At 41.9% G+C, this 17634-nt stretch overlaps 1 protein-coding gene across 16 annotated transcripts in view; it reads left to right on the forward strand.

Annotated features, from left to right (window-relative positions):
* LOC133402468 (pleckstrin homology domain-containing family A member 5-like) overlaps positions 1 to 17634 on the forward strand; it is a 91681-nt gene that overhangs the window by 8979 nt on the left and 65068 nt on the right. The window contains exon 4 of one of the 16 annotated variants that reach the window (XM_061676224.1): positions 6758 to 6822. The exons of the other annotated variants lie outside the window; for them this stretch is intronic. Within the exon in view, the coding sequence (XP_061532208.1) occupies positions 6758 to 6767 (10 nt within the window). The 3' untranslated portion in view covers positions 6768 to 6822. Of the gene's footprint in view, positions 1 to 6757; positions 6823 to 17634 lie in introns of those variants that run through there. 16 annotated transcript variants of the gene reach the window in all.

Genomic DNA, 17634 nt, shown 5'->3' on the forward strand with positions numbered 1-17634 from the left:
GGCCTCATTTACTAATAAATGCGTAGAAATCTTCTCTCTGCTCACATGCGTATACACAAAATCACCGTCAGATTCATGACACGGGCGTACCCGCCGATTTCCTTCACAGCACTGTATGTATGTTAATGAATCAGAATTCATTCTATGTCACATGCTTATGCCCGTGACCTGTAATATGCATGAACCATGCCCCTTTTCCCTATACACTGATATAAATGCACATATCCTACGTGTACGAGCGCTTGAACGGGACGAGGGTAAAAGCGATGAGAAGGGCCCCTTTTAATTTTTTCAAATTCCCTGTTTGAGTTATTACCGCCAAAGTTGTTATTGTTGCTTTTATGAATGACTATTGTTCCAATATGTTGTGCATGTTGGGGAAAAGATGTTTGTTTGATGTATTTACGATGGCTGATCCGAAATTATTTGCGTGTACGCATGGTCTAAGGGTGTTCTAAATTTGTTCGCAGAGTACGAGCAAAAAACAAGTACGAACATATTGATATAGCAAAGGTTTGTGCGGCAAACGCGCATACGCATGATTTAAGTACAGATCTGTCCGTACGCACGGTTAATAAATTAGGCTCATTGTCTTTTTGAATAAGTCTAGGAATGGAGCTAATTGCACTTGGCTGCTTTGATAAATTAACTGTAGTCTAATGAGGAGCAGCAGAGCCTCATAAAGCTTGATTATGGAGTATGGTTACTTGATCATGCCATCACGTTTTACAATTGATTTTAATCAAATATTGTTCAAAACAAAAACTTTTCTTGAACATCACACGTTTCACTCAAATATAACACCTTTTAGAGAACGTATGTAAATGTGGTGAACTGCAGCTCCGCACTACTTACACTTCAAACAAAATAAAACCTAATTAATCATTACAATTGTGTGATCACATCATGCGTTAACTAAAGCATTCCAATACAGGTAGTTCCTTAGTCATTTGTTTTATCATACTGTACAGCTGGTCGCGGGAGTGCTTGAGCCTATCTCAGCTGTTTTTGGCGAGAGGCGGGGTACACCCTGAACTGGTCGCCAGCCAATCGCAGGGCACATATGAACAAACAACCATTCGCACTCGCATTCACACCTACGGACAATTTAGAGTCCTCAATTAACCCAGCATGCATGTTTTTGGGATGTGGGAGGAAACCGGAGTACCCGGATAAAAGCCACGCAGTCACGGGGAGAACATGCAAACTCCACACAGGCGAGACCGGATTCGAACCCGGGTCCTCAGAACTGTGAGGCCGATGTGCTAACTAGTTGTCCACCGTGCCACCAGTTAGTAGAATATAATTCATTAAATATAACATATTTTTAAAAATGTAATTTAATGTATAAAAAATACATTTTTTTTCTTTATTTGTGTCTTATTCTTAAGTGCTGCACTTTCCTATATGAATCTAAAATTGGTCAAAGGGCGATCTAGTCGTTAGGATGTCCGCTATGGGTTTTGACTTTCGGCTCTCTGCCCAAATTACATATGGACAGAGCATCTTTAGCGCCGGTTCATCAGATGGAGTGCTTCCCACTCCAAGAATAATATGTGGCCACTCACGAGTGTTTATTTCAATTGCACTGTGATAGAGTCATATGTCTTCCCAAAACAAGATTACAGCTGCAGTCAAGAATATTTACACAGTTAACCTTCAGTGTATTGGAGCTGGGGAACAATTACTGTCATTTTACAGTGTGGATATTGCAAATGACTTCATCTATTCAGAACATATAGTCACCATCGAGAGGCAGATGTGAATGATACATTAACCACTTAAATAACACGAAATAATAAAACGTGCTGAAAATCCGCAATGCTTGCAATGGCCCATCGAGCCAAAAGAATATGGACATCAAATGTGTCCAAATGTAAAAAGGCTAGAGTAAAGAGGTTAATAATCATTAATAAACTGGATACTTGCATAGAAAGCGACAGGCTCTTCTCTATCTGCCATCTGGCCTGCACAGGGCAAAAACCATTCTAATTGTTTGGCTGCTTTGTGTGTGAACATATGTTTCAGCATCTTGTGATGCCAGTGGTTGCTTCCAGCCACGATTAAAGCCATTTTGTCTGTAAAAATCATCCACCTCAGTCTTACTTACAGCATATGGTTTCAAGTATTGATTGTCTCTCACATTACATTTTGATCATGTATTTTCTGTTTACAGACCTTGGAATTCCTTTTAAAGGGATCCTTATTAAATGTCCTGTTATACTGAATACTTGACTGGCGTGATATTTACATGTACAGTACATACAGTACACACTGATCCATCTCAATTACACAACAGGATATAAATAATTCACGCTGCAACCTACAGGCATTTTACAGTACATTGCTCTTCCTCAACAGAGATTAGCACCAGAATGTACTGAAAATTGCATTTTACTACTCAGTGCTCCCTTATAATTTATTCGGTAAATTACTATAGCAGCCATTCAGCAGTCACGGTGCAAGAGAACCCATAGTCGGCACTAGTGAAATGGGATGAACCCAACTAAACCTGACAATGATTAAAAGGGCGTTACACAACTTGTAGGCGGTGTTACGACAATATCTGCAAGCCCCCCCAGGGGGCGATATTGAATGAGCTGTTATTTTAAGCCTGCGTGTCTGCATTAATAAATTACACGTGGAAGTCAATGTCTCCCTCAATCAATACATTTTTAAACTTATCAGGTCCTTATTTGAACACATACACACACACTAGTCTTGTGACACTTGAGACTGATCTCGAGACCACATTTTGAAGGTCTTGGTCTTGTCTCGGTCTCGGGTTGGTCGGACTCAGGATTTTCCGTTGAGATCGGCACTGACCTGCCATTCTTCAATTCCATTAATGTGATAATAAGGAGAAGCACTTGATAAAACAATAAATACCTTCAATTAATTTTGAGTGAGCGTGAGGTACGCTGTTTCAAATACTTACTTCCTGCAAAGACATTACCAACAGATCACAGAGCAATCAATCCGCACAGAAGAGATCAGCGCTATTTGTTAGCAGCCGTTCTAGTTCACTTAACATTAATATCAATTGAAATTTAGAGGAATATTCTTAGAAAAAATAGTATATTACCACATACATAAAGAGATGATCTCTTTCTGTATGCTCTCTCTCTCTCTATATATATATATTATTATTATTATTAAATGATCTCAAGCGAGTTTTCCCTAGGCGGCACGGTGTCCGTCTGGTTAGCACGTCTACGTCACAGTTCTGAGGACGCGGGTTCAAATCCAGCCTCGCCTGTGTGGAGTTTGCATGCTCTCCCCTCTCGCCCTGGAGACAGCTGGGATAAGGTCCAGCACACCCGCGACCTTAGTGAGGATAAGCGGTATGGAAGCTGCATGAATGAGTTATCCCTAATCTTAGATTGACTTGCTATGTCTGTCACATAGAACTTAACACACAACGTGTCACACAAACGACATCTCCATTTGTCTCCACAACTGACCGCTTGCAGAACTGCTTCACTTCATCTGCATTCAGCGGCTGGCATCGAATTTGTTAAGTGTACACAACTTTGCCTCTTTAGTGAATGAGGAAAAAAAAAAGGGTTGTGTATGCCAAACCTCATATACTGTGTGTGTGTGTGCGTGCGTTTGTGTATACATATATGTATACTTACAAATATGAATGTGTATACATTTTGTACATGTACTATATGTGTGTATATATATATATATATATATATATATCAGGAAAAATCCATCCATCCATGCATATACTGGCGTCGGGCGTAAACCTTCGCATCTCCAAAACAATCATTTTTCAGGAAACCAAGCCATGGCCATTTTCAATACTTTAGGTTGATCAGTAGTTTATGAAAATAACAGACCCATGTGTGGAGGGACCAATAGTATAGATTTGCGATTTGTGACTTCGGGCGAAAGGTGGACTTCACCCTGAACCGGGCATATATAGACACGGATAACCATTCGCACTGATTTGCCAAAACAGCACTCACATTCACACCGTCACTGATGGGAACTGAACCCAAGTCAGGCGAGTGTACCACGACACCATGTTAATGTTCCACAAAACATAATTGTAATCACAGAACCACTCTCCCTAGCAAAATGCTTGTACGTCTAATATGTCGCTCAGTGTTCAATATACTATGAACGAACATGATCATATATTCCGTGCTATGAATATGTCAATTGACTGTAGGCCCATATCTGAGATTTAGAAGGGAAGCATTTAGCCTGCAGTAATTCTTTGGTCCCAAAGCCTCTTAGATTTGTGCTATCTTGTATTTAATGCTGAGAGAGCATCGAGTAATCCCCGTAGTAATTTGCAGTGAGCTGCCCTTTGCTGATGTGGTGCCAGGTTGAATCGAGGGACAGCTGCTATCATGGGCCTTTGCTGCTGCTTGACTGGCGTTCCCCCAGAATTTCATTTTTATTAATAAAGAATCTGATCAGGTTGGCACAATTCATGTCATCCCTTGGAAGTCATTTTGCTGCAATGGCCCAGAAGATGGTGTGCTGCATCTTCTATGCGTGACTTTTTTTCTTACTCGTGTCTGCTGGGTGGAAGGCAAAGTGAGATATTACAATGCAGAAACGATCATTGTTTGCAGCATGTAATCATACGCTGTGTGTTTGATTCTAATATTTTGGCACTTGTTTGCGCTCCTCTTCTGTCACATATTTTAATCACCCACAGACCTGGCCGTGTTTGAGTGGTAGAAAGCACCTTTGTATGGATGATCATTCAATTGTATTTATTTTAAGTTCAAAACTTCTGTGTTGTCATTTGGCTCAAGAATGTCTCTCATTTTGCCTTGACAACCAAGCATATTTTCATTTCCTCTATTGTTCCTTCCGTGTTTGCCTCTGTTCAGTGGACGGTGCGCAGCCTAGTTGTTTTCCAGATGGTCTGTGTTGACGAGGCAGCTTTTACAAGGCATCTCTCTACCCAAACACGACGCAGCTGTGAGCTCTTGGAACACAGCGGTGAAATGTGCACAGAGCGATTTGGGGCAGTCAACTATTTCCTTAAACACGTTTTTACAAATTCAGCTAATTACATTGTATGTCATGAGCTGTGCCGTGCAGTTCCTTTGTAGGAGCTCGGGTGGCACTTTGCGCCCCTCTCGTATCATCTGGTCATCTAGGTCCATTTGTTCTGTCGCGGTCGCCCTTGTTGCTTTGTTCCTTGTTACTGAAAGGAAAGTAAAAACGCCTACCAGAAATGGCCAAAAAAATGCAGCGGAAACTCCACCCTGCGGTGTCCTTTCCAATACCAGCGACGTAGCGACACCCCCGACTTGGAGGAGAACTGCAGCACACTTTCAAAACAGCGCGTGTGGGTTGCGCCCGAGTATAAAGGAAAACTACGCGCGAGTATAAAGAAGCCTTTACACGTAAGCGACGCCAGTCCTCGCATTTCGGACCTCCATGTTCTTCCTTGTCCTCAGTACTCCTTCCGTGTTCCCCTTCTTCTACCGCGCCAAGCCATCCACCTGCTCACGCCACCTCCTGCCGCACGCTCCCTGTCTCGACAAGCCGCCAGTACGCCTCAAGGATCCACCTCTGACTCCCTTCACAATAAACCATTCTCCACAAACTTCTTCAGCCTCCGCCTGTTTCTGGGTCCAGTTAAAATTAATACCATCGCATCGTGACATTGTATCTGTCTTGATCTGAATCTGAACATGCAGTTTGTATATACATACACACACATACACAGACACACACAAATATACAGGTGGAATACATGTAATACATTACATAATCAGGATACAAAATGTTTTTTTTAACCTGGTACAGTTATAGAAGAAACAAATCAGATGACAGGAACATTTCTTAAAAAATGTGATTATTCCACAGATTACATCTGTAATCCAGGGATAGAGAGGCCGGTTGTTAATTTGAGCCCTCGCCCGCTTTCAAACTAGTGGGCCGAGAAGCAATCTTTTACGAAGTTTAGCCCCGAAACAAATGGATAAATAGTCACAATATGGCTCACACAACCAGACGGTAACTAATAGGCTAATAGGGTAATGACGCAGGCCACTGGATGTTGGTTTCCCAGCAGCATCCGGTTTAAAAGTGAAGTACTTCTAGCTTCATCACTTTCTCTACTGTATCTCTCTCTATCGATCGATCCGTCTGTCTGTCTGTCTGTCTGTCCATCCGTCCTCCGTGAACTGATATATGCCTGAAAACTTACATTTTTGCAACAATTCTGAAATGGGTTGGTTTTTGTATCTATTCCTGTATCGACAATACATTTTATGAAGGACTTGAAGAGATTCCATAAATATACAATGATTTGACAGCTGCAAGAGGTCAATTCTGTGTTCATATGCTTGTAAGAGGCCCCTCATGACTTGAGTGCACGGTAGATTTTGGTGCTGGACATTTATAAATATTTCCCTGGCCATCTCGACTGCTGCAAATCAAATTTAAAAGCAGAGACATATACTGTATAGAAACATACAGTTTATATTTGGCAATAAATGAGGACACAATACAGCATGCATAGTTACAAACTCGGTGAGGCATTTGATTGTGTTTCTGGCCGACAGGGAGACAGTCTGAATAATAATTTATTGTGTTTATTGCCCAGCTGTGGGCATACTCTCTGCTGTGAGAGTCTTCTCCCACGCTCTGTCCTCAGATCTGGAGGACCCTGGCTGAACAAATATTTGAACTCTGTGCATTAGTGTTCTTTCTGAATAATCTGTACGACCTGTGATTGATATTGTACTTTTGTTTCTCACCGTGGCCTCACCAGCAGTTACTAAAAGAATGCTGCAACATAGGATTGGACTCGCCTCGAATCAACACCATGTAATGTACATGAACGGGCGGGAAAAAGAAATGCACATCATTTGGGCTGTGTTTGGCAAGGCAATGCAAATGGCTTTACAGTATATAGCGCACTTCATCAGCAAGGTGAGTCAATGTGCTTTACATGATTAAAACTATTTACAAACAAAGAACAAAGGACATTGAAAAACAAAGTACATAAACATAAATGACAGCATAAAAGCATTGAAATTACTGTGTTAAATTACAACCCCAATTCCAATGAAGTTGGGACCTTGTGTCAAACATCAATAAAAACAGAATACAATGATATGCAAATCATGTTCGACCTATACTTAATTGAATACACTACAAAGACAAGATATTTAATGTTCAAACTGATCCACTTGATTGTTTTTAGCAAATAATCATTAACTTGGAATTTTATGGCTGCCACGTGTTCCAAAAAAGCTGGGACATGTGGCAAAAAAGACTGCGAAAGTTGAAGGATGCTCATCAAACACGTGTTTGGAACATCCCACAGGTGAACAGGCTCATTGGGGACAGGTGGGTGCCGTGATTGGCTAGAAAAGGAGCTTCCCTGAATTGCTCAGCCATTCACAAGCAAAGCTGGGGCGAGCTTCACCTCCTTGTGAACAAGTGCGTGAGAAAATAGTCGAACAGTTTAAGGACAATCTTGCTCGACGTACAATTGCAAGGAATTTAGGGATTTCATCATCTACGGTCCATAATGTCATCAAAAGGTTCCGAGAATCTGGAGAAATCACTGCATGGAAGCGGCGAGGCCCAAAACCAACATGGAATGCCCGTCTGGCATATCGGAACTCAACATTTTGGCACAAAAAGTAACTTCACTTTTTTTATTTTTATTTTTTTTTTAGCGCTGGAACCAAATGCTATAAAACGTTAATTCATTTCCTTACCCTCCGATGACGCACAAAGTTAGTGTTTGTGATACTGTGAGACAAAAAGTTTTGTCCCAATTCATTGTGATGTAAAGTGGTCAATGTTTGATTTGCTTGGATTTTGAAATCATAATAATAATGTTTTTATTATCACTGTAACTGTACAATAAAACTGAAGTTGCATTCTGCAAAGGTGCGGTAAAAAAGTATAAAAGTACATGACTGATAAGAATACAAACTCACACAGTAAATAACACATTGTGATCCTGGTTGTAAATAAAGTGTCTCAGAGTGCAGTAAGGTGCTTTATGAAAAAATGAATAAGATGAATGTGAAATTCCTGGCGAATGTACCGTAGGTTATGGCAATTTGGTAGTGTTAAGTGCAATTACCGTGGTCACATAAAATCTGCTTTCTTCATCTGGTAGTTCTTGCTTTCAATGTCCTTCCACAGGGCAACAGTTGGAACTGCGAGTGTCCAGGATAGGTCTGGTCCCTAAGGATGTACAGAACTTTGCTTTCCTTATTGCCTCCTTTGTTTTAGTGTTGTCAACCTCAACAGTGATAGGAACAGCGTCAACCCTCGCTATTCGCAGGGGTTAGGGACCAAGACCCGATACGAATGGGACCATTTTTTTTTTTTTTTTTTAGAATAATAGACGTATTTGCATATATTTTTAGTTCAGCTCAGAAAGAAAGCTCGTAAACGTATACAACACAGTCGCCACTCCTGATTATGTCATCCTTGTACCTTAATCAGGCCAGAGAAAGTGCATGTGTGTGTGTGCTCTGTGTGGAGAGAGCTGACAAGGTGCTTCATGGCTGAAGCTGTGGCTCTTAGCAATCAGCTGGCAGTAAAGACAACCTCCCTTCGTAGCAAGAGCCCGATTATTAGAAGTGCTTCCGCAAGAATAAAAGAGACCCCACCCCCGTGCTCCTCTTCAGACGTGAGGGAACCCACTCACTACAAGACCCCTACTGGTGTTTCTACTAAATGCACCCCCCACTTTGACTGTGACGTGATGATTGCTATGTGGCTTCAATGACCTCCATTGGATTAGGAAAATAAAATATAAAGACATCACGTGACGACATTCTGTCCGATAGCTTGATGACTACTTACCACTATTTATTTGTATGCGTGGGTGTTGGCCTGGCTAATGTCACTTCTAGATTGAGTGCTGATATTAATTTACGAATGGTGTAACAGGGCCAAATTGACTTTTGTTGACACACGCAATATACAGTACTATGACGATCAATATGACCAAATGCATGTAATGTGCGTTCCGCTGTTTGTGTGTCCATTTCCTAGTGATGCCATTCAATCTGAAAGGACAGATTATCTATCATCTTTCATGTGAAAAGTATCATAAGTGTCCCAATAACTGAGACACATTCAGGCTTGATTTCATTTTCATGCTTCATAAATCTGGTCTGTTGTCAAAAGTCATGCATTAGTGAAACAAACCGGCAAAATGGGTTACATGTTTTGTATACAAAATGTGTGTGGGGACTTGGATCAAGCATTCAGTGCACTTTAAGATCTTGTGCACTGTTAAAGGATACATTAGGCAAAACCTTCAACTCCACACCCGCTTGCCACGCTGTAGTTGAGATCACTCGGATCGGGGGTCTTTCTCATGCAAAAATCGAATATGCCTTTTGTTACCAATGGTGTAGCTTAGGCATACGAGGAAGAGAGCAGCTACTCACTGTTGGCGAATTATTGACTTTGTTGCTATAACTAGCGACTTTTCCACCCTCTCGAGCAACATAAAAAAGCAAAGAAAAACATCAAAAGGGCATTGATCAAGTGACATTTCACATGGATTTACTGGGAAAGTTTGGAGACTCAGACCGGCGCCCCGCTGCATGAGGCGGCTCTCGATATAGGTCCAGTTTGTTTCGGTATCAGACCGATCAGTGTGATGTCATTTTTTTCCCCAATATCGGGTAGTTGCACGATAGTTATTGTGCGACCGTAGTCAAGAGCAGTAGGCTGTGACCGAAAGGAAATGTTCACAGACACAAGTGGCCGAAATGAATTTTCTCCGCAGGTTGTCTGGCCTCTTCACAAAGGGCTCAGCGTAAAGCCGCTGCTTCTCCCCAGAGAGAATTCTGGGCGTTCCTGCTTAAAAACGATAACAGGACAATAAGATAAAACTTTCAAAAATCATTTGCTGATTTATGCATTTTTGAGGAAAAAGCCATTTTCCCCTTATATAGACCCTTTAAGCCTCTTTTACACAGAGCTCCTCCAAAAAGCTGCATTCAAGCTGCAACAAATTTGATCATCATTCCTTTTCCGCATAACCCAGCAAATATGGGATATTGCTGCAACCTGGTGTGCTTTCCCACAGTGATATTGCATCACACAATCGGATAATTACGTGTGACGACATCAGCATCGGCGTCTGGTGTGAAGATTCGCGTCAGAGAGCGACATTACTTTGAACACAACCGTGTAGAAGTGAGTGTCAAGTGGGGAAACTCTCCACACCCATCTCGGCATTGCAGCATTCCCCTCGATAAATGCTGTCCTGCCTCTGTTGAAGCTTTGTTACTACCTCCCAATGTGAAATGTTGGTGGGATGACATCATTCCCACCATTCCACGTCAGTTCAGTTTATTCAGAAAACACCATCACGGACAAAAGGCAGATGCATTGTTGCTTGACCAGGCTGTTTAAGAGGCTTTACTTGCCTCTAGAGGTGCCTGTGTGTTTTGATTGTTTATTTATGGAGGGGGGGCTCATTAGTCATTCACCGAGGCGGTGCTAATATGTGCACAAGGTATTTGCTCTTCCTCGCCAAGAAGAAGGTTGCTCATTGACAAGCTTCAAAACACACTTACAAAACAAAAATGTCTCAGATCTCTTCTTGCCAGGTCAACGATTCCTTAGAAATTCAGCAGATTTTGCAGATTTGCCTCCAGTCTTTAAACCCTGCAGTAGCCTTTCACCGCAATAATAAAAGTAGTTGCATTGCTAAATCAACAATTCTAATGGCCAAAAACATTTGCGTGGCGTCGTATATTTATGTAGTAAACACCTGCAGTTGAGATAACACATTCACTTTTGTTCAGCCTGTATATGATACCCTTGGGTCAAATTCTTTACTTTACTTTAAAGTTGACTATCATAGCTACGCAGATGAGACACTGAGCTGTACGGTATCTCGCAGTGTGTCCAGATGAGGAGACACATGAGAGGTTCAATTGAGGTGCTGTGTCACTGTCTAAAACAAATAACTGGATGAACTCAAATGTCCACAAAACCTTGGTTTGCTGATACAAACCCCAATTCCAATGAAGTTTGGACGTGTGAAACGTAAATAAAATATTGATTGCTTAATGGTTTTACCATTAGCAGCATATTCATTCTTAATTTGTAATACTTACTAAATGGACAATAAAGTTTCTTGAATCTTGTATGTCAAAAACGGCCGATGCTTTGGAGCATGCTTTATTTCGTGTTCGTCTCTTGCTTGGATGCACCAATGTTTTGGGGTCATTATACTGAAGTGCTAGCTGTTTTTATCGGCAGTACTCCCCTACATCATTGGTTGGGGAACCAATGATGTAGGGGAGTACTGGCGATAAAAAACAACAACAACATATCCGCTCATGAAGACTTGTCCGTTGCAAGAACTAAAAAGTGGGAAGGCCGTAACCCTTTTGGAATCGTCCCACGCTGTTCTACTTTTTCCAACTCCTTCCCTCTGCGAGCACACCAGAACCAGGAGACATTCCTAGAGCTTCTTTCCCCTCGCCATTAACTATGTGTGGAGCTAAACCTGAGAGTTTAATCTGCAACTCTAGAGCCCATTTATAATTTGGAATTCTTTTGTTGAAATAATCTCACTGGGTATACATTTCTCAGAGTATTATACTGTATCTGTGATAACATACTTGAATGATCATCATAAAGGATTATACCTGAGATTTATCATCGTGTTGTTCTTATGAGGTGTGTCAGAAACATTTCCCGACGAGTGTACCAAAAGATATATTTAAAATCAAAACTTGACAAGCAAAGCGCCAGGAGGGTGAAGGGAGGAAGGAAGGGAAAGGAAGTATTAAATATTTCAACTTTATCTCACTGTATTAATACTCATTATGTCAAATTACGAGTGAATTTTTGAGATTAACAGGCTGCATTGGAATTTCTGTAAAGACGCCTCAGGTTAAGTGACATGTCCATCCGTCTTAATTCTTGATTTAAATGAACTGTAATGTCTCATAACACCATAGGAGGGCAGTGTTGTGTTATGGCCCAAAATTTCAGTGGACTAACTGCATGGAAGATAGTCCATTAAATATCTGGTACGCTTTCAAATTAATTATTGGGTTTATGGGCCGTCTCATATCTTTCTAACCTCACTTTTCACCCTAATCACTCTCTCCCTGATTCACCCGCTCTTCTGCATGTTCCAATATTGCTCCAGATAAGCTCCACCTCTGTGCATTTTACACTTGGATGATCAAAAAACATTGTGTCTCACAGCAGTGGGAGGATGGACGGGCAGATTTCGCCTTGATATGTTCACAGTGGTGTGGGTGTCCAACAAGGAAGACCTCTTCCGTCCTACTTTCTTCCTGTTTTCTCTCTGCAGATCTATCTTGTATTTACAAACACATTTTAATGGCACCATTGCAAGCTATTTGTTGATGCTCTTTTCTTATCACTGTGTATAAATGACATTTTATCCTATGAGAGTGATAAGCACTTAATTTGTGATACACTGGAGCAGTGGGCAGCTTTCCAGCATCTGCAGAGCAATTTAGTACCTTGCTCAGGGGCGCCTCGGGTATAAATGCATGGCTTACGTGTCCTTACTTCTTTGCTGGTTAGGGGGATTCAAACCAAGCGCTCTTCCGTGGCTTCCATCTTGTGTTTCGATTTGCAGTTCAGTCATTTTACTGTACATACAGTACCGTTTATGGATAGGCTCACAAAACGGACTCACAAAATACATTGTAACCTTCAAGGACAGATCATTCGGAGTTCAAGCAACATTCTCAGGAAAAATAAGCTTAAAATAAATAGAGGTCCATCCATCATCACACATCTCACATTATCACATATGGACACATCTTTCTCATATGTGTATCAGCTCAGTGAGAATCTCGGATGACGAGGAAGAAGTGTGATGATTAAGATAGATCTAATTGGGAACGTTTTGTACGGAAAAGTACCCAGTACTAAGTACTCTGCACACAATTGTATAGCTAAAGCAACAACATCACGTGACATCAGTATTAAAGAAGAATTAAATGTACACCACAACATGTTAAGTGTTTGTGGAGAGACTGACCTCCCACACAAACACAGTAACGCTTGCCCAGTCACCACACGTCGTGAGTCCAATTTGTTTTACTTTACAGAAGTATTTTGACACTTGTATATCAGTTTAGAGCAAGCGCTCAAACATAGAGCCTGGGGGCCAAAACAGGCCAACTTGGGGGTACAATCTGGCCTGCAGGATGAATTTGAAAGTGAAAAAATACAAAATACATTATGGTAGTGGGGACTAAGGTTAATTTTGAGAATTATTATGCTCCTGTAAAAAATGGAATGGTAATAAGTCCCAGGTCTTCATAATTTGATTCAACAGTTCCAAATACCTGTGACTTTAAGTTTCGTACCATCCATCCATCCATTTTCCGAGCCGCTTCTCCTCACTAGGGTCGCGGGCGTGCCGGAGCCTATCCCGGCTATCATCGGGCAGGAGGAGCGGTACACCCTCAACTGGTTGCCAGCCAATCGCAGGGCACATAGGAACAAACAACCATTCGCACTCACGGTCATGCCTACGGGCAATTTAGAGTCTCCAATGAATGCATGTTTTTGGGATGCGGGAGGAAACCGGAGTGCCCGGAGAAAACCCACGCAGGCACAGGGAGAACATGCAAACTCCACACAGGCGGGGCCGTGGATCGAACCCGGGTCCTCAGAACTGCGAGGCTGACGCTCTAACCAGTCGGCCTAATTTGAATCCCATTAAAGTAAAAATAAATGTGCTTTGCCTGGCCCTTCATGTTTTCTGAAAATAATTGTACCCATCTTACAAATTCTGCCTGGGTAATCAACTGTGTGTTTTCTCCCTGACTAAATTAAAGTAGGGCTGAAAATTTCAGAAGAAGAACAAGTAAATAAAAAGAAAGTATTACGTGTTCAGATAAAGTTTTTAGTGATGTTCATGCTGTGGTTAAAAGTTACTCACTATTTACTCAGCACTTGAGTAATTATTTCATTATTACTTATTATTACTTTTTGCTCTTACTCAAGTAATTTTTTGGAGGACTACTTTTTACTTTTACTTGAGTCACACATACATGCAAATCAGTCGCCTTTCAGCGAAATTCGCAGTTTTGAACTCAAAATAGGCCATTTATATGAATCGTATAGATCCGATGATTACTTTCCTGGGTGGGGGTGGGGTCGCTGTCGTCATAGGCTGTTTCGTACTCCTTGAACGCTGAGAGCTAGCGGTAACCGTACTTTTACTCCGTTACAATGATCTGAATGTCGCTCTCTACTTTTATTGATCAATTATTGCTTATTTATCAACTATTTCGTGCACGAGACTACGACTTCCGCATTGGGCGCTGTTTGCGCAAATCTAAACTTTGACACAGTGCAATCTTGAAAGTCCAAATTTATCTTGTGGTGTAAGTATGACTAGCCAGGTAAGGATGTAGTATCTGGCTGCCGCTTTTCAATAGTACTCATTGTTATAATGCTTTAAACTTGGTGTGAAGTGGAATATAGAGGCAGATGTCAGAACAAAAGGTACAAGAACATGCCATGCTCCCTCGGTTGCTCCCAGGCTGGATTAAGTTACTCACTGGCCAGCTCTGAAAGCTGCCCTCAATTTGTCATCTGCACATTCATCTTTCACCGCCTAGCGCTTGTTGTAGCGTGGCATTGATTGGCCCCATTTCAAATATGGATTAACCAGATTCTGCAACAGTATATCAAATAATGATGTGCAAAATCACTGCACTTCAGTCTCAATGTGAACTTGCCATTGTTTAAAAAATATCATGTTTACCATGTTTGTAAACTTTTCATTTAATTGAACATTCTACCAATGGGAAATAAATTACAGTACTGTGGGTGAGTCATCATTAGTTCTGGATTACAGCATAAACAAAAAACAAAACTGGTCAGTACGAAATACGGCCCTGATGTTGTTGCATGAGCCATTTATGAACCATGATGTTTCAGGAACTGATCTACTGAAACTCTAAAAGACATTCGAAAGTAAAATGCTTTCTGAAAGCCAAGCTGCTCATAACTGTTCATAGGTGTCATGCAAACACTTAACCGGTGAGTCAGAATTTGAATAGTTAATTTTGACATCTGCTGCTTGTTCACACATTTTTTCTTTTTTCCAGGTCCATGTGAACATGGATCGTGCAGATGTTTTCTGTCACTGGAAATGTTTGAAACACAAAGATCATTCCCATTGTGATTCCTCTTGTGTTTCTGAATTTACTCTCATTTGCACATGCTTCTCTCGCCTCTCTGTTAGCCTAGCGTAACTTGGTGTGTCCCACTCATGGTTGACCCATTTCTCGTGGTCATTTTTTTAGCAGTTGAGTCAATGTGTGCAACAGTGGCCTGTCACGATACTCACTAACAAGGCCTGGGGTCCTGAGGAACGAGAGCTTAACAGATGCTACATTGCTTTTATTGCAGCGTTTAATTCTTTTTCTTCAGCGTGTGTTTTTGTTTCTGTGTTTTGCTCTTTCATCAGCCACAGTGTGCCTGTATCTTTGCTTGTAAAAAAAAATATGGCTAATAAATGGATCACTAGGGTCATTCACCAGGGGGAATATCCATTTGTTTAAAGCTGTGGTTGATTGAATTGTGGCGTGTGCCTCGATTGAGGCCACGTAAGCGTTTCATACCGTCACTGACTCACACACACACACACACACACACACACACACACGCACACACACCACACGCACACACATGCACACACATACACATTCACTATGAAGACAGTTTCCATGACATTATGTGTCTCTGAGAAGTAGGCCAAAGCAGTACCCGGTCCTCTGGCAGGCTGACTGAGCACGATTATCAATGCTAAAGGCGAGTAGTGGATCAAAATGTCACTTCCCTTCCTCCACCATAGAGTCACTAAAGCAGTATTTTTTTAAATTATATAACACACATACAAAATGCAGCCCTATGGGGTGCACACGCCAGTGCAAACTGTAGGCCGGTCCCAAACCCAGATAAATGCAGAGGGTTGCGTCAGGAAGGGCATCTGGCTTAAAACTTTGCCAAACAAATATGAGCGTTCATATGAAGAATTCCATACCGGATCGGTCGTGGCCCGGGTTAACAACGCCCGCCCCCGGCACCGTTGACCTGCAGGACGCTGGTGGAATTTCAGCTACTGTGGGTCGAAGACGATGGAGACGAGGAAAGCGGGGTCTTTGGCAGAAAGAGAAGAGGAAAGCACACAGCCTAGAATTGAGTGTGGGCACTTTGAATGTTGGGACTATGACAGGAAAATCTCGGGAGTTGGTTGACATGATGATTAGGAGAAAGGTTGATATATTGTGTGTCCAGGAAACCAGGTGGAAAGGCAGTAAGGCTAGAAGTTTAGGGGCTGGGTTTAAATTATTTTACCATGGTGTAGATGGGAAGAGAAATGGAGTAGGGGTTATTTTAAAGGATGAGTTAGCGAATAATGTCTTGGAGGTGAAAAGAGTATCAGATTGAGTGATGAGGCTGAAACTTCAAATTGAGGGTGTTATGTATAATGTGATTAGTGGCTATGCCCCACAGGTAGCATGTGACCTAGAGGTGAAAGAGAAATTCTGGAAGGAGCTAGGCGAAGTAGTTCTGAGCATCCCAGGCAAAGAGATAATGGAACTTGGAGGGACAGATGGTGGTAGACTTTGCAAAAAGGATGGAAATGGCTGTAGGGAACACTTTTTTCCAGAAGAGGCAGGAACAAAAAGTGGCCTACAAGAGCAGAGGTAGAAGCACGCACGTGGATTACATCTTGTGCAGACGATGTAATCTGACGGAGGTTACCGACTGTAAAGTAGAAGAGAGTGTGGCTAAACAGCATAGGATGATGGTGTGCAAAATGACTCTGGTTGTGGGGAGGAAGATTAAGAAGGCAAAGGCAGAGCAGAGAACCATGTGGTGAAAGCTGAGAAAGGAAGAGTGTTGAGCGGCTTTTCGAGAAGAGGTGAGACAGGCTCTCGGTGGACAGGGGGAGCTTCTAAAAGACTGCTGCATTACTTACTGCCAAGGTGATCAGAGAGACAGGCAGGAGAGTACTTGGTGTATCTTCTGGCAGGAAAGGAGAGACTTGGTGGTGGAATCTCACAGTACAGGAAATCATACAAGGAAAGAGGTTAGCTATGAAGAAGTGGGACACTGAGAAGACCGAGGAGAGGCGAAAGGAATACATTGAGATGCGACGTACGGCAAAGGTAGAGGTGGCAAAGGCCAAGCAAGAGTCATATGATTACATGTATGCCAGGTTGGACACTAAAGAAGGAGAAAATGGTCTTTACAGGTTCGCCAGACAGAGGGATAGAGATAGAAGGCATGAAAGAGGATGACAAATTTAAAGGCAGTTGGCCCTGATGACATTCCTGTGGATGTATTGGAAGCATCTTGGAGAGGTGGCTGTGGAGTTTTTGACCAGCTTGTTCAACAGAATTCTACTGGGTGAGAAGATGCCTGAGGAATGGAGGAAAAGTGTGATCGTGCCCATTTATAAGAACAAGGTTGATGTGCAGAGGTGTGGGAACTATAGAGGAATAAAGTTGATGAGCCACACAATGAAGTTATGGGAAAGAGTAGTGGAGGCTAGACTCAGGACAGAAGTGAGTATTTGCGAGCAACAGTATAGTTTTATGCCTATAAAGAGTACTCCAGATGCATTATGTG

The sequence above is a fragment of the Phycodurus eques genome, chromosome 5 (genome assembly GCF_024500275.1).
Source record: "Phycodurus eques isolate BA_2022a chromosome 5, UOR_Pequ_1.1, whole genome shotgun sequence".
In the NCBI taxonomy this organism is placed as follows: Eukaryota; Metazoa; Chordata; class Actinopteri; order Syngnathiformes; family Syngnathidae; genus Phycodurus; species Phycodurus eques.